The sequence below is a fragment of the Xyrauchen texanus genome, chromosome 19 (assembly GCF_025860055.1).
Source record: "Xyrauchen texanus isolate HMW12.3.18 chromosome 19, RBS_HiC_50CHRs, whole genome shotgun sequence".
NCBI classification, from domain to species: domain Eukaryota; kingdom Metazoa; phylum Chordata; class Actinopteri; order Cypriniformes; family Catostomidae; genus Xyrauchen; species Xyrauchen texanus.
Genome location: NC_068294.1, coordinates 34,528,399 through 34,546,725, shown reverse-complemented (window position 1 = coordinate 34,546,725; position 18,327 = coordinate 34,528,399). Strand labels below are relative to the sequence as shown.

General features: G+C 38.1%; 1 protein-coding gene across 2 annotated transcripts in view; it reads right to left on the bottom strand.

Annotated features, from left to right (window-relative positions):
- Positions 1–742: 742 nt before the first annotated feature.
- Positions 743–18,327, bottom strand: part of LOC127659673 (glucocorticoid receptor-like) — a 35,114-nt gene continuing 17,529 nt past the window's right edge. For both annotated transcript variants that reach the window (XM_052149595.1, XM_052149594.1), the window contains 7 exons: positions 8,786–8,952; positions 7,294–7,410; positions 6,875–7,159; positions 4,996–5,140; positions 4,723–4,853; positions 4,320–4,477; positions 743–3,178 (listed from right to left, as the gene is read on the bottom strand). In XM_052149595.1, the coding sequence (XP_052005555.1) occupies positions 3,026–3,178; positions 4,320–4,477; positions 4,723–4,853; positions 4,996–5,140; positions 6,875–7,159; positions 7,294–7,410; positions 8,786–8,952 (1,156 nt within the window). In that variant the 3' untranslated portion in view covers positions 743–3,025. The remainder of the gene's footprint in view (positions 3,179–4,319; positions 4,478–4,722; positions 4,854–4,995; positions 5,141–6,874; positions 7,160–7,293; positions 7,411–8,785; positions 8,953–18,327) is intronic.

The window sequence follows — 18,327 nt, the reverse complement described above, 5'->3', positions numbered from 1 at the left end:
GTGACTCATTCATAACAAAAAAAGATGCTAATTTGTTGCCACCTACAGGCACAAAGTTGTTATCTACACAAATGGCCACTATATAAATTTTTTGGTAAATGGATTTGAAAGTCTCGAGTCTCTGGGATAAATCAAAATCCCCAGGAGACTTAAAACAGTGACACGTATATGGAGTCACTGGTGGATCTTACGGGCCCTAGCGCACATCCCCTGTCAGTGACCCCCCCCCCCCCCGTTGTGTTGGGTTGTTTTTGGTCATTTTCATTGGCCATCATGGGCCCCCTTTTCACCTTGGGCCCCAGTGTGGCTGCAAACCCTGTAGTTACTCCACTGTCCACTACAGTGGACAAATATGATTGGCTGATTCTCTGGAGGACATCATTAATTCAAGGCTGTGCTTGAGATGGCATGTTTTGTTGTCAGAACATGGAAGACTTTTTTTAATGTGCGACAGCTGCTAAACTCTTATGCAGTGGACAATTGTAAGCAGTTTTATTTTTAGGCCTTGCACTACACAGTTGAGAGACGGTGATGCACTTGGTTATGGTCATATAGTACCTGGCTATCATTACAAAATACAGTGTCACCCCAGCCTTTCTTTTTAATTGTGCTCAAGTTTTTAGGTAATCAATCAGCATAATTAAAATACTGTACTACCATTTCTTGTGTAAAGTGTTTGAATTCCAATAACAGCAACATCTAACGAGGAGTCACTGTTAACACAATAGGGACATTGCAAAAGTTTATGTAAATACATCTGTTTATTTGTTTCATATATATCTGTAGATACAGAAGAGCAAAGTGTGAAAAGTGCTGCCCGGATATTGATTACAATTTGAGAATAACTGTTGAGCTCTATGTCTGTACCACACAATGCAATGCTAAGCAGGTTAAAGCTGGTGATATCATCTGTTTGTTTATGTATGTTTTGAACATAATGTATTACACTTCCACAGAAGAAAAATAAAATTATATATATTGTTCTCTTTTTGTTTTTTTTTTACCCCTCTTCAATATACATCTTTGACATGTTAAGACAAGCAGAGTTTTAGATTGTACAAATCAAATCAAACTATGTTTGGCACAGAAATAACAGATTGCAACATTACAAGTGAGTAGAAATTCCCAGAGAGTGAACCCTGCAGTATGACTGATTGCACCAACAATGATTGTTAGCACTCGGAAAGAAAAAAACAAGGTTAGTTTAATGAATTAAAAAACATGTACTCTGCTATAGTAGAAACAATCTAGAGTTTGAGAGGTGCTGATGTTTGGTGTAGCTATGTATGATTGTACTGTTTTCTATTCCTTATCATTGACAAAAAAACTTTCATCTTTATTGAACCAGAGTGTTATATGTAATGTAATCTGCATTCACTATTTTGGTTGTGTAATGCAGCATTACTTTGTAAGCCTGCAACAGCGAAGGAACAAAGACGACAACATGAACAAAACTGTCAACTCATGATTTACATTGCATACTTCCTATACGAGGTGAAAATTAATAAAGAAATGGCTTTTTATACTCTAATACACATAGTATATTTCTGCAGATCAAACTTAAACCAGCTTTTTTAAAGCATTTAAAAAGGAGTGAAAGTGCTCAAATTGCATTTCTCGACTGACATCCAACCAATATAAAAAGTATGTCGATCGTCAGACTCCATAACTCTATGCCATATCAATAAGGATAATTTTTTTTAAGTACACACAACAGATCACTGAGCTGCCAAAAATAAACATGACCATTTGTAAAATTACAAGTGCAATTGGGTATAAAAGTACAATCAACTATGAAGTCCTAACACAACTGATGCAAAATGTCTGGTGTGGACAGGTAAAGAAAAAGGCTTAAAATAAGCTAAAAAAGGCACATTTTCCCTTTTCTGTACATGGATGTAATGCTGTTAGCAGTTAGCGACATGACTTTTAAAACAGTAAAGATTTGCAGTTATACAAAATGTATTTGATTTCCAAACCAAGCTAAACCCATTATTATGGTCCATTTTATTTAAATGATTATTTTATACTTGTATCAGTTGAAGTTCAAAGTCTATTTTGATTGACATAAAAGATCATGTTTTGAAAAGTGAAAGTGTACTATATAATCTGCACATACTGGATTGTAAGTGCTTTGGTGCAACATCTGAAAAATTAAAGACGTGTGAAACTATTAGAGAATTAGCTTTCTTCTACTAATTGTTGATACAGAGATTCAAACACCTGAGACAACATACAGAGACAAACATCCAGTGAGCGACAGTTCTGGGGATGAATGCCTTGTTGATGAGGTCAGCAAAGAATAGCCAGACTGGTTCGAACTGACTAAGTATAAGATAACCGCTCTGTACAATTGTGGTGAGAATAAAAGCATCTCAGAATGCCATTCCAAGATGCTGGTTGCCATTGTTTTGGCGGCACGAAGGGGACCTACACAATTTTAGCAGGTGGTTTTAACATTGTGGCTGATCGGTCGGTGTATGTCGTCTCTGGTGTTTGACTCCCAGTATAAACAATTAGTAGAAGAAAGCTAATTCTCTAAGGTCACTATATATAGGTTCACACATCTTGAATTTTTTGAGCAGCTGTAGCACCACAGCACTTACATTCCAGTATGTGCAGATTATATAGTACACTTTCACTTTTCAAAACATTGCTATTCTGAGAAGCGGGTTGGTGCTGTTTTGGCTGGATGCATGGGACCTACACAATATTAGGCAGGTGGTTTTAATGTTGTGGCTGATCAGTGTATATGGGACAATCGGTTACTATACATAAGATTCATGGTTATGTCATTAGCTTTTTAGAACCTTTTTGTTTAATTACCCGTCTCTTCCTCTCGCTCCACTTTTTTCTCATCAGTAATGGAGCTCTGTGCTGGGTTGCATACAGTCCCTGCCTCTCACTCTCCCCTTGCTGCAGTGCACACTGCACTACCTCCTTCAGTCTGCTGTCGCGGGTGGAGGGTGGAGAGAGAGAACAGGGTGGGCATTTAAGGCATCATGTCCTACTGCTGGGAGAAATGTCACTTCTGGTGAAACAGCAGCGGTTTGACACTCCCAGCTTTGAATTTTGGTAACTGGTTGCTGATGATCTCTGCAAGCATTTCGGGAAACTCCACACTCAAGGATTTATTTACAAATGTGTAGAAACAGAAGTTCAGGAGTCCACCCACCATCTGTGCAGAAATGTACATTTTAGGAATTCCAAAAATAATAATAATAAAAAAACATGTTTTCCTTGGATGAAAGTGGACAGATGAATAATACAAAAGACAAAGATTTTTTTAAAGGGGTCATGACATACCTTTTATTATTTTAATATGTTCCTTAAGGTTTACTTATAATATAAGAAAATTACTTTGCACAAAAAAAAAATATATATATTTGTAAAACATGATCATTTTCCACCCTCATTCTGACCCTGTCAGAAACACTTTTGGTGCTGCTTCTCTTTTAAGACTTGACAGTAAACGCCCAATTTTATGATTGGCTCTCTGCTCTTGACTGACCTGCTCCAAAGTTTTTCTAGCAAGTCAGTCCATTGGCGGCCATCTTTGGAACGGTCTCAGGGAGCTATTTCCAGTCATGACAGTGTAGCTCTGATCTACCTGAATGGGGAACGACCAAAATCTCCAAAACGGTTGGTCAAGACTACTATCAAAGAACGTATTTTAAATCAGCAGTGACATCTGACAACACTGGATTAATAAATTGTACTATACCTCAGATTTTGCAAAAATTCCGGTTTGTATGGCTAATGCGCATGTGCGTTTTCGAGTTAATTGAAAGGCGATCTAATAGGTGATTGGCTCGTTTGCCTGTAAAGCGGGACTTCCTCTCTACATCCGTTGAGTGTTCCAATCTCTCCCATTAATTTTAATGGAAGTGGCCCGTCTCTGCTAAATAGTCTGCCTGCTCTGTCTACTTGCCATCTCACTGCTACTGGGCGGGCTATGGAAGTGATTAAAGGTAAAGTAGGCGTTGATGTTTTGTTGTGGAGGTGGTCAATTGCAAATGTCTTCCACAGTGTGACATCACAATGTGGAGAATGTAGAGAATGAGTCATTTTGGTAGCTTGGTTTCAACAAATGCTGTTTTTGTAGTGAGGAGGAAGTTTTGAGTTCTGAAACGTACAATACATTTTTTATAGTACAATGACCTCGTGTCAAAAGATCAAGGAAAATTGTCATGTCATGACCCCTTTAAGAAAGTATATAGGGTCTGTTTTGATTTCATGATGTCTTTAAACCTTAAATTAACATTTATGCTTTGAAAATACAAAGTTGTATGTGCTTTATTTTGGACAGAATTTATTACATCATGCATGGAGTCCAGTAGCTTAGTTAGCTGATAGAATCTTTGCCAGTTCTGGCTGGAGTTCTCCTCTCTCTTCACAATGGCCTTGCCCAATTCTTTAATGTAGGACATTCGTAGCTCATCAAACACAGACTGGCTCTTCAAACCATCCTTCGGCACTGAAAAACCACATAAAAAAAAAAGCACATAAAAAGGTTTTGTCCTTCCCTGTAAATCGTTGTTCCCCTGAAACTATTATATTGCTTTGTGACTAAGCTCATTTGGCACAATTATCGCTGCAAGAATAGACAAATTGAATCTGACTGATTGAGGCTGTTCATCTGGATTTTTGTCAAACTGACATTTCATATGGAATTAATTTGCCAATAACTTACAAGCATCAGTGGCTTCTAAAAGAGCTCACCTGTGCTCAGCAGCAGAAGGACTTTCATGCACAGGTACTCCTCATTTGAAACTTGCAGCCTGACAAATTCACTGGAGATCTTCAGCATCTGTTCACACTGATCAGTCATGTACGGCAGCTTCATCCTCTCTCTGTAGACACATACAGAGCTTCCTCACTCATGTGTGAAACATTTACTTGGTTTCATTTATTATTTGGAGTTATGTGTGAAGTCAAACTGCCAAAAGTGAAGAGGGTTGGTAAAGCTGATGGACTGTTAAATGAGATACATACTGATTAATCACCAGGTCTGGAGCAAAACACAACACATTTCCATTACACTGCTGGTATGATCTCCAGCCTAATCCAAAAGACATGAGAAAGAGCCAGGAGCATTGCAGGAGGGTCATCTGATCATCCAGGTGAAGGTTTCTGAAGCCTAAAAGTGAATAAAATAGGTTTTCTTTTAGCATGTTCTGTTGCAAAAAACTTTCTGTGATGACTAACATAATATGAGGGGAAAAAGGACAAATTGGGTAATTTCATAAATTATTTTGTCTGTGGAATAAACAGTGGCAAGAAAAATTATGTGAACCCTTTGGAATTACCTGCATTTATGTAAAAAATTTGTCTTAAAATCGGTTTTGAAGTTACAATAATGAACAAACACAATCTGTTTTAACTCACAACATTCAAATTGTTGTATTGTTCTTGTACATATTGAACACATCATTAAAACCTTCACAGTGGAGGTTGGAAAAATTATGTGAACCCCTAGGCTAATGACGTCAACAAAATCTTACTTGAGTTAGGAGTTGGCTAACTTGGCATCCAATTCATGAAACAAGATTGGAGGTGTGGGTTAGAGCTACTTTGACTTATTATAAGCACTCAAACATTCTGAGTTTGCTATTCACAAGAAGCATCTGCTGACGTGGACCATGCCTCACAAAAAAAGAGATCTCAGAAGACCTACGATCAAGAATTGTTGTTTCGCATATGGCTGGAAAGGGTTACAAAGTTATCTTGAAGAGCTTAGATGCTCATCTGTCCACAGTCAGACAAACTGTCTATAAATGGAGAAGATTTAGTACTGTGGCTACTCTTTCTAGAAGTGGCCGTCCAGCCAAGATGACTCAAAGAGCGCACCGTAGAATGCTCAATGAGGTAAAAAGAACCCTAGGGTGATCGAAGGAGTCACTGGAACTGGTTAACATCTCTGTTCGTGAGTCTACTATATGGAAAACATTAAACAGGCATGGTGTCCATGGCAGGACACGCAAAGGAAGCTGCTACTTTCCAACAAAAACATTGCTGTGCACCTGAAGTTTGCCAAAGACCAACTTGACACTCCACAATGCTAATGGGAAAATGTATTGTGCACTGATGAAACTAAAGTTAAATTGTTTGGTAAGAAAACGCAGCACTACATATGATGTAAAAAGGGCACCTTATACCAACATGAAGACGTCATCCCAACAATGAGATGCAGTGGCGGGAGCATCATGATTTGGGGCTGCTATGCTGCTTCGGGGCCTGGACCACTTGCCATCATCGAGGGAAAATTAATTCCCAAGTTTGTCAAGTTATACTACTACAGGATAAAGTCAGAGTGGCTGTGCGCCATCTGAAACTCAGTAGAAGTTGGGTGATGCAGCAGGACAATGACCCAAAACATAGAAGTAAATCCACTACAGAGTGGCTTCAAAAAAGTTAATTCATCTTTTGGAGTGGCCCAGTCAGAGCCAAGACCACAACCCAATAGAGATGCTGTATAATGACCTCAAGAGAGCCGATCATACCAGACATCCTAAGAATATGGCTGAGCTGAAGCAGTTCTGCAAGGAAGAATGGTCCAAAATTCCTTCTGAACCTTGGGCTGGTCTAATCCGCAACTACTGGAAACGCTTGGTTGAGGTTACTGGTGCCAAAGGAAGATTAACCAGTTATCAAATTCTTGCCACTGTACTTAAATATCTGTTATGTTATGTAATTCTCTATTTTTTTTTAATTCCAAACCTCAAATTCTGCAACTTTACATGTTTTGACTTGTATCTCCAGAAGAGATTGTATCAAATATCTAAACCTGACCTGCTAGCACACTAGAGAGCCACATCACACTTGAAAACACAGCCCTTCCCGGGCACCCTTGTTTAGAAATTCCATGTTGTACCTGGCAGTGCTTTGGCCCATTTGACAGCGGAGATGACTTGCCGGCCACCTAGTCTGTTCAGAGTGGTCATAAGGCGGGTGGAAGTGTCAGGTAGGGTGTTGTCGTATCCTGCGTAGATGGTGTCCGGCTCAATGGCCTTCAGTAGAGACAACATGGTAGGCACTAGCTGAGGCATGGGTTTGGGCACCAGTGCCTGGGCTTCGGGCAGTGGAGGGAGTTTATGCTCGGGAACCGTTTCCTGATAGACTACCTTGCCAAGTTGACGGCCTTTCTTGGTCTTACGGGCTACAAGTGGATAAGGAAAGTTTAATACAGTTTATAACTTCATACCTTGCTTGAATTTGACATTTAGAGATTGGACTGACTTTTAGGGACACACTGGTATAATTACATAATAACTGCAAAATTTCTCAACTTACCCTCCAGGTTCATGCCTGCCATGAGACATTTGCGGAAACGACAAGCAGGGCAGTTCTTCCGGCGGATTTTGTCAATGATGCAATCGTTCCTTCCAGCACACAGATAATTGTGTTGCCCTATGAGAGTTTAGTGTGAATTAGACAGTATGTCTCAGGAGTCCATCATCATGTACTGCTCCATAGATGCTGTCAAACACGGTCCTAAAAACCTGATTTTCTTTTTCTTTTTTTAATATTTCATTTTTTTTTTAATTATAGAAATTACAGCTAAATTTTTGCTGAGTGTATAAAGTCAACATTAAAATATATTCACAACCAATTTGCTCCTGTTAAGTGATGAGTAAAACCCATTTTTTAGGAGGATTTTTGACACCGGAACATGGATGCTGAAGGTCAAGTTCACCCTTAAGAGCATCTCGACATATTCCAAAGGTAATGCTTCTTTTTCAAATCTATTGTCATTTGCTAGTATTGCCGTAATATTTTTTTTTACCTAAACAGTAATACACATAAACTTACAATAACTACTGCCGAGATTTTAAGAGGGCTGCATTACCTACAATAGTAACAGAAAACAATTTGACAATTGGTTATTTCCAGTCTAAGGGCATCAGCCGAAAATGAAAGTTGTTTCAGAGTCATTACATTTTGATGAACGACTATAAATAGAAACATTTCTTTCTTTGGAATAATGTGCATGGATGATTTATGCACAATAAGACCAGGAAGATGCAAAGTAAATCATTTCAGGTACTGCGGAGATCTCTTTTTCCTTGTGTGTTGTATTTATTGTGTATCTGCGTGTATATCCATTTGATAAGGTCAATTCTGCCACTCAAAGCATAACCCCAGCAGTTGCTTATACAGTACTCCAGCTCCTAAATTACCACAATGCTTATTTTCTTTCACTATGGGAGGCATTTAAAAATATACGCTAGCTATTTTAAAATCATATTCAAGCTATTTGTCTGCATTAGAGTAATACTGCAGGATACATTTCAACACCCACAGTAAAAAAGGCGTTTTCACAAACTAATGACTCATAGTATGAAAAGAGACATGCAATAAGGAGTCAGATCAAGCAAGAAGCATCTTGTCCCTAAACTCTAAAGAATCAGGTAAAGAAGGGCAGAGAATATAATATCTACTCGGGCACAAACAGATATTTTAGTAAGATTCTAGTAAGATTTAGTAAGATTTAAGTAAAGTTTTTTAAAGGCATATGATGCAAAACAACACACAATTTAGTTATTTTTGCAAGTTAATATCAAGATCTTTGGTGGAAAAACCACTTAAATTTGAGTTGTTTCTCACTAAAACCGATCATATGTCTTCAGAAGACTTAATAACACACAAGCTGCATGGACTACTTTTATGAAACTTTGACTGAAAATGGTGGGTGATCTGAAAGTAAGTCATACAGGTTTGGAATGACATGAGGGGGAGTAAATGATTACAGAGTTTTCATTTTGGTATGCTAAGACTTCTTCACCTTCAACTGCTCTCTTAAAGAAGACCTTGCAGCTACCACAGGTGAGGACTCCATAATGGCAGCCTGAAGCTTCATCGGAGCACACCAGACAGATCTTGTGTGTGGCGGTGCTGGACTTCCCTACGGATGAGGGTGTGTCAGTGCGATTTTCAGGTCTCACTGCAAGACTGAAACACAAAACAGATACATGAAAACCCATTTCCTTTTAATAGAGAGATGTTCAGAGTCTAGTAGTTCAAACTCATCCACAAAAGCTGCAAGGCTAGTTCTCATTTCATTTCAATGGAATCCATCTATCTTCATCACAGTTTTTATGCTCCTACGCCAATGATTATGAAAAAAACCAGACTATGTCAGATTGGCCACCAGAGGGCGACTGCTGCATGCAACTTCTGTATTGAGCAATGGTCCACCTCCACAATGGCTGCAAGAAGCCACATTTGCAATGCCTACTCACGCATTCAGGGTGAGTGAAAGAGGCGGGTGTGTGTGTGTGTGTGTGTGTGTGTGTGTGTGGTTGGGGGGGTTAGAGGGCCTTTACAGTATAATAAATCCATCAAGTGAAGCAGAGCAGAAAGGAGAAAAGAACAGTTGCATATCCTCTTTAGACAGCACAAATCTGTTTAACTCCAATAACAGATAAGATCTGCTTTAACAACTTTCATTCAGTAGCTGGCAGTGTAACTTAATACACTGTGCAGTGCAGCTGCACATTTTTTAGCCTGTTTAACTAGACAATTAAAATATGTAGAAAACTACACAGGCTATATTTTCAAAGACACAACTGTGAGTCTAGCTTGTATGTGAAAAATCTGGCTTTTGACAATGCTTTCAAAACTGGGCTGAACTAAAGATGGTGAATAAGAAATAATATACACAGAACAAAGCACATAAAACAGTATACAGTACTGTATTTGGCAAAGCCAATTAACTGCAGAGACCTCTTCTGACTGCATCAGCAAGCTTAAAAGAGGAATCGACAAATGTAGGACTCATTGACTTACAGTGCATAATATTCATAGTACTTGGCTTTTCACACTTGAAACAGTTAACTAGGGCAAATCTTAACCCTGGGTTAACATAATTCTGGGTCATTTTGTCATATGTTTCACACCGTTCATATTTTACCCTGAGTTAGTAATTAATCCTGGGGAGTCACTGTGGCAGGGCGGAGGGCGTGATTCCGCACACCCGGCCCCTAATCAGGCTAATCAAGCCTCAGAGAGTGATAACGGCCAACTGGAAGCTGCAGTGTGGCAGAGAGAGAAATTTACAGACAGCTGTCCGACACCTGTGTGTGTTTGTCTTTTTGCTTAAGTTTTATAATTAAACTATTATTTATATTGTCAAGCCGGTTCTCGCCTCCTCCTTTCCATTAATCCCTTTACAATGGTGCCAAAATCCGGGGAGGAGGGATGCGCCATAGTGGAGTTCTCGCCACTACCATCCACCCCAATGGAGCAGCCGCGGCCATCCGCTCGAGGACGTTGGAGCCCGGCCGTCTGTAAGCGGAGGAATGGCCACTGACCGCGAGGGGAGGAGGGGCTACCAACCAACCGCCTGGAGCGGTTACCACTGCCAAGGGCCGGGGTGCAGAATCACTACCCGGCCCTGCCCTCCGCCCTGCCACAGTCACTTTTTGAGATTTCACTCTGTACATGTGAAAACCCTGGTTACTCACCCTCATGTGGTTACAAATACATGACACAAAAGGGAATGTACAGCTGTATGTTAGATTCCGTCATCATTCACTTTTATTGCATTTTTTTCCATACAATGAAAGTGAATGGTGAGTGGGGCTGTCACTAATATTTGTCAAATTTTAAAAGAACTAGTTTACTCAACCTAAGCTTAATTGTTTTACTATTCTTACTAGTTTTAATTAAGTTACCATTACCCTCTAAACCCTAAAGTTTTTAATAAAAATATTTTAGTAGTCCTAATTAAACATTACTTGAAATGTCACATTTTGGAATCAGAACTCAAATATATACGTTCTTTGGAAAATATATAAAACTTTACAATATTGCGGCTGTGTAAAATACCCATAAGCACTAGTGCTTGACTTAATTATGTATGTTTTGACAAAACAAAGGTTCTTATGTAAAAAAATACATTAAAAAATTGTTATTTAAAAATGTATATAGTTTTAATTCTTATGACTATTGTCGTTTTATTAGATCGTTGATAGTTGGGATTTGTGCGAAGTCACAATAGGATGATGATTAGCATTACCTCTGGTAAACTTGGAGCTGTAAAATTTAAGCCATTCTTCTTTACTCAATTGTACTTCACATAAGTGCAAATTTATGTGCACTAAGAAGTACTGAGGAGAATCCGATGAGCAATATGGCTAACCGAGATTCCAGTCATAATTTCATTACATCATTAAAAGATATAAATAATTATTTAAATAATTAAATAACAACAATGATACTTCACAGATAAGTTTACTTGTAACTAGTTGTTACTTAAACAAGTAAATAAGTAAATAAGTTCAGGTTTCTTGAGCCAAATAAGTAAGTTTACTTAAAAAAAAAAAAAAAGCATGCAAATCGATTGCCTTAAAAAGCAGTGTAACATCTCCTTATGTGTTCAACAACAGAAAAAGTAATACAAGTTTTAAACAGCATGAGGGTGCGTAAATGATAAAAGAATATTCATTTTTAAGTGAACTATTTTTTTAACCCGAGTTAAAATAAAGACGCTGACCTAGGTAAAGTGAAAAGCTTGCATGTCAACTTCATTCCTACTGGGCTACTTCTTGTGATGGTGCACTGGAATGTACTTTATTGCCTATTAAAAAGAACATAATCTCCTGTTTATGTGTTTATAAAAGGAGTGTGTTATAAAGAGCTAATTGCCATTAAATGGAATAACAAAGTTTCAAGGTCAATGTTCTCTACCACTTTTGCTAGCATAAATTGTTTGTTCAATAGGTGACATTAAAAGCTGTGTCAATTATCACCTTTAACATTGCATGATGCAGTGATAGAGGCGATACATGGGCCTAGCATCTGTATAAGTGTGTTTTACACACACACACACACATGTTGAGTTTCCAAGTTTTATGGGGACTTTCCATAGACATAATGGTTTTTATACTGTACAAACTATACAGAAAACTTTCTGCATTTTTACATTTTCAAAAAACATAATTTAGTATGACTTATAAGCTGTTTTCCTCATGGGGACTGACAAAATGTCCCCAACATTTTGGGTTTTACTATCCTTATGGGGACATTTGGTCCCCATATAGTGATAAATTCACGCTCGCTCACTCTCTCTCTCTCTCTCTCTCTCTCACACACACACACACACACACACACACACACACACACACACACACACACACACACACAAGCACACACACACACACACAAGTTGGCAGAGTGATAACCTGAGCATTGTGAACAGAATGCCAAATGATGGGAGGGTTCAGGGTTATTGTGATAAAGGTGGAGATACATTAGATTGCTGCAGGAAAAACATTTTATTAAATAGAAAACAACAACCTGACCTTGTGATGGGGAAAAATGAGTTAATAAAATATCTAGGTGATACCTGCGCTCTCGGTTTGCTTTTGACTTGCAGTATTAATAGACCACAATTAAGGACCACAACAACCCACATGACTTCCTCTATATTATCATTCAGTTACCTCTACCCTGCTACCTTCTGACCACAGCAAGAGCCCTCCAAACACCACACAGAGGGCTGTAAAACTCACAATCGATCTGTTATAGAGGCAACATTTTCTCTGTGACACTTTGGATTAGCATATTTGCTTTAATAAGATCATTAAACGTTAAATGGTCTTAACCACATTTCGCAAAAGTCAAGGAATCTTAATCAACAGTTTATTTGACAGAAATGCCTCATTCTTGGCCTAAAAAGCTAATTCTTGAGTCTCCCAGGATCAGATTGAGTGCAAAGCAGCTATATATATATATATATATATATATATAAAAAAAAAAAGAGAAATAGCTCTTACCCTGAGGAGAAACACATGAAAACAGAAAGAGGATGTAAAGCATGCCATCGTTGCTTTTCACATGCTTTTTATAGCCTTGAATATATTTTGATAAGATAACTGCCTTCATGAGTCAAGCTACCCAAAGATTTAGCATTTCAAAACAATTCTAAAAAATAAAATGATCAAGGAACAATAATTGTTCCATGAATATTTTTTCTTCCCTTTTTTGCACCGATGACTCATCATGTCTGGAAAAATAACTAAAACGTAGGTCACACTGCAACCAGTCCATCCACATTGGTTCACTCAACCTTAAATACAGTTACAGTGCATTATATGCATTCTTTATAATGGAAATTTCACAGAAATAAACCACTTGTGCCTCAGAGAGAAGTGATCATTACTGATAATTCCAGCATTCTAAAGTATATTATCTACAACATTAATTAAATTCCATATTAAAGCTGAAGTACGTAACTTTATCTGTGTTAAAATACTTTCTTTACCACCTTAATATGCAGAGACAACTGTAATTGTATTTACATTTTCTTGAAAACTGTAAGTTTCCGTGGCACTACAAAAATTGCTGTTTGTTTTGAGCAACTTGTTTAGACCCGCCCCAATAACGTTACTCAACCAATGATTTGGGGGCGGGGCTATCTCTTTTTTGATCAACGGCAATTGGCAATTCAATTGGGCCTTCGCAAATTATGGCATATGCAGAAAGCTGTTTTGAAAGCCAAGTTTATTTTTGCAGTTCCGCCTGGTGGTGCAGAAACTTCATACATCAGCATTAATGCACCCAGTTGCTACTTTGCTTGGCAAAAGTTAGCAGTCTACAGTTAGGATGATGAACTATGTAAATTGGTGGAGTAATTGTTTAAGGAGCAGCAAGTGATTCTTTTTTGTAATAAAAATATACTTAAGTACAATGCAGCTACAAAACTATTAGTGAATTAGTTGTTCTAATAGAGCTTTTTTAATAGAGCAGACCGATTCTCTTTGCAGTGCCGTTACATACCAATCCAGGCTCATTGACATGGTTACGGTTATAAATGGACTGAGTCACCAGTGACCAATCATGAGTTCATCATAGTTAAGGAGATCTTAGCAACACCCCCTATTCATGGTAAAACCACATTAACACATGAACCCTCATGGCTTTTTGCTATAATTCTTTATGATTTAAAGCCACGGTCACACACTATTTAGTTCCATTCAAATGTGGCCAAAAGCAGGAGACACGTGAAGAAATATTGCATTCCGCTGCAGATGAACATTCAAATTTGGTGAACTCTACAAATCTGCATGACAAGAGTAAGTGTGACAAATAAAAGGTCCCATGCTGATCTCTTGGCTCAATATAAAGAATACATATTTCAAAGCTGCATGTTTTATTGTTGCAGGAAAGTCACTGAAAAAAAAAAATATTTGTTGGCTGAACAACAAAGAAAAAGAAAAGAAAAAAGTTTGTACTCAGAAACGTACCTATTTATAATTTTTTTTTAGATTGAATTAATTTGCATTAATATGTACAACTCAAAATATGAATTAAAAGGTGATACATAAAGTAATATAATTGTTTGTTCCTTGAACTTCTTTAGCTACAAATCCATAAAATTAAGATTTTAAGTACTACTAACTCAAATGATCAAGTACAGAACTGTGGTTGTGGCGTATACCCATAAGATATAATTTAAGCATGCTTGCATAGTTAAAAGGGAAGTTTGGGGCCCCACTGCTGGAGCAGCTGCCCCCGTGACCCGACTTCGGATAAGCGGTTGAAGATGGATGGATGGATTGTTTTGATGTGACGTTAGGTCATAGCCATATCGTGGGGCTAAAAACATAAGAGCTTAAGTCAATCCAAGATTTATTGGTTACCGTATACTACAATCACAAAATAAATGGGGAGCCGTTTCTTCAACAAAACCACAAAATGAGCAAGTTTCATAAAATATACACTCACCTAAAGGATTATTAGGAACACCATACTAATACTGTGTTTGACTCCCTTTCGCCTTCAGAACTGCCTTAATTCTACGTGGCACTGATTCAACAAGGTGCTGAAAGCATTCTTTAGAAATGTTGGCCCATATTGATAGGATAGCATCTTGCAGTTGATGGAGATTTGTGGGATGCACATCCAGGGCACGAAGCTCCCGTTCCACCACATCCCAACGATGCTCTATTGGGTTGAGATCTGGTGACTGTGGGGGCCATTTTAGTACAGTGAACTCATTGTCATGTTCAAGAAACCAATTTGAAATGATTCGAGCTTTGTGACATGGTGCATTATCCTGCTGGAAGTAGCCATCAGAGGATGGGTACATGGTGCTCATAAAGGGAAGGACATGGTCAGAAACAATGCTCAGGTAGGCCGTGGCATTTAAACGATGCCCAATTGGCACTAAGGGACCTAAAGTGTGCCAAGAAAACATCCCCCACACCATTACACCACCACCACCAGCCTGCACAGTGGTAACAAGGCATGATGGATCCATGTTCTCATTCTGTTTACGCCAAATTCTGACTCTACCATCTGAATGTCTCAACAGAAATCGAGACTCATCAGACCAGGCAACATTTTTCCAGTCTTCAACTGTCCAATTTTGGTGAGCTCTTGCAAATTGTAGCCTCTTTTTCCTATTTGTAGTGGAGATGAGTGGTACCTGATGGGGTCTTCTGCTGTTGTAGCCCATCCGCCTCAAGGTTGTGCGTGTTGTGGCTTCACAAATGCTTTGCTGCATACCTCGGTTGTAACGAGTGGTTATTTCAGGCAAAGTTGCTCTTCTATCAGCTTGAATCAGTCGGCCCATTCTCCTCTGACCTCTAGCATCAACAAGGCATTTTCGCCCACAGGACTGCCGCATACTGGATGTTTTTTCCTTTTCACACCATTCTTTGTAAACCCTAGAAATGGTTGTGCGTGAAAATCCCAGTAACGGAGCAGATTGTGAAATACTCAGACCAGCCCGTCTGGCACCAACAACCATGCCACGCTCAAAATTGCTTAAATCACCTTTCTTTCCCATTCTGACATTCAGTTTGGAGTTCAGGAGATTGTCTTGACCAGGACCACACCCCTAAATGCATTGAAGAAACTGCCATGTGATTGGTTGATTAGATAATTGCATTAATGAGAAATTGAACAGGTGTTCCTAATAATACTTTAGGTGAGTGTATGATTTAACCTTATGCTTTTCTTTTGTTTCTGTTTATATAACTTCATATTTTGATGTCCGCAAATCCATACTATTCTGTTGTTATGATTGTTCATTGTAAAAGATACAACCATGCTTCATTTCCCTGATCGTTTATGCATGTATACATCTGCAATAAAAAAAAAACTATAGCTGAAGCTTCACATATATCTAGAGAGTTGCGCAACTTGCGAATTAAGTCGATAACCACGCATCAAATGACTATGTTTCATTTAGAGTAGAGGTGATTATTGATGTTTTAAGAGAGCTGTATGCCGGTATGAATGTCGAAGCACATCCTGGATTGTTAAACTCTCTGCAAAACGTTTCCCTCTATTTTCTAAATCTGTGCGAGTCAGGGTGAGCTAAGGTGGGACGTCCATCTGGTTCCAATAAGTACTATTGAGCTCTCAACCAATGATGCACTGGAGCTACGCAAGGACAGCCTCCCTCATTTCCATGTTGCACACAGAAAAGTAAAAATAAATACATGTATGAATAAATAAATATATATGGGAATATATAAATATGGAAATAAATATATGTGGGAATAAATAAATATGCAAAATAAATTAACACATAAATAAAAAAATATGCAAAATAAATGAATAAATTATTAAAAGTTAAAAAGAATAAAAATAAAGTAAAAAAATATATAGAAAATAATAAAGGAATAAAGTCATACAATAATATATTCAGGAATACATTTAATTAAAAACCAATTATATTTGGTTTTATCAAGACATTTATTCCTTGATTTATTTTTTTATTATTACATTTATTTATTTATTATTTTTGCATGTTTGGGCCTCCATACCGCATGACATCATATCCTAGTCCAAAGCATTGACTGAAAATTTTTTGAGTGCTCGAAGCATAGTGTGACCACCCTTAAAGGGATAGTTCACCCAAAAATGAAAATTCTCTCATTATTTACCTCGTGCAATCCTAGATGTGTACTACTTTTTCTTCTCCTGTACACAAAGACCTTTAGAAGACTATTTCAGCTCTTTAGGTCCTCACAAGGCAAGTGAATGGGTACCAAAATGTTGAAGCTCCAAAAGGACATAAAGGCAGCATAAAAATAATCCATTAGACTCCAGTGATCCATATTTTCACAAGCGATATAATTGATGTGGGTGACATAAATTTGTAAGTCATTTTTTTTCTATCAATCTCCACGTTCACATTCTTCTTCTTCTTTTGTTTTTGGTGATTTGCATTCTTTGTGCATATTGCCACCTACTGGGCAGGGAGGATAATTATCAAAAAACTATAATAGTAAAAAACGACTGATGAAATATTGATCTGTTTCTCACCAACACCTATCATATCGAGTCTTTTATGCTGCCTTTATGTCCTTTTGGAGCTTCAAAATTTTGGCACCAATTCACTTGTATTGTGAGGACCTACAGAGCTGAAATATTCTTCTAAAAGTTTTTGTGTACAGGAGAAGAAAGAAAGTCGTACACATGATGTCATGAGGGTGCGTAAATGATGAGAGAATTTTCATTTTAGGGTGAACTATCCCTTTAATGATTCCTAATGGCATGTGGACCAGGACTGCGCGCTTTCAGTGTAGACAAGTTAGTTGACGTTCTAGTTGTCACGTCGCGCCACTGGCTTGCAGTGTAAACAAAGTGTAAGCTCTGATCAGCCCAGCTGTGATGCAGAAGGGAAAGTAGGTCAACCCAATGGCACTCAAGAGTTTCAGGCTGCCTGCTCTTTGTGCCCTAAAGCACAGAGGTGATTTACATCCTTTATCCACTCCTGCTGACTGTCAATGTTCCTGCTCTACAGGAAATAAACTGAGACAGTGAGAGAGTAAGCAAGAGCGAGAACCAAAATAAGAGAGAGAGACTGCCCTCTTTAATGACTGTAGTCATACTCCGATGATGTCATCACAGGATTATCGCAACGCATATTACATTTTTCCTCCATATCGTGCAGCCCTATTGACCAAAGTTGAAGAAATCAACATTCCATTTGGCTGGTAATGTTTTTAGGAACTGCAGCATAATACATGCTTAAATTCATATTGTAATAATGATATTCTGATGATCGCTGACGATGTAAGAGACATCAAAAAATAACATATAAACTGTCAACTAAGAACATCTGTTGCGACTCTTATGACTCTTATCAACTCAGTTGGAAACTTACCTGCACAAGTTTATCTAGAATGCATAAACAATTTTCCAGAACTCCATTTGGCAGCACATATGTAATAAATGCCATTGCCTATTTACTTCATGCATCTGCCCAATGATGCTAAAAGGATCTCTTTGTTTGCATTGTAGTAATAAAAAGCTGCTTTCTTCAGGTTCAGAGCAGTTCAAATAAGAGCACAAATGAAGATTTCA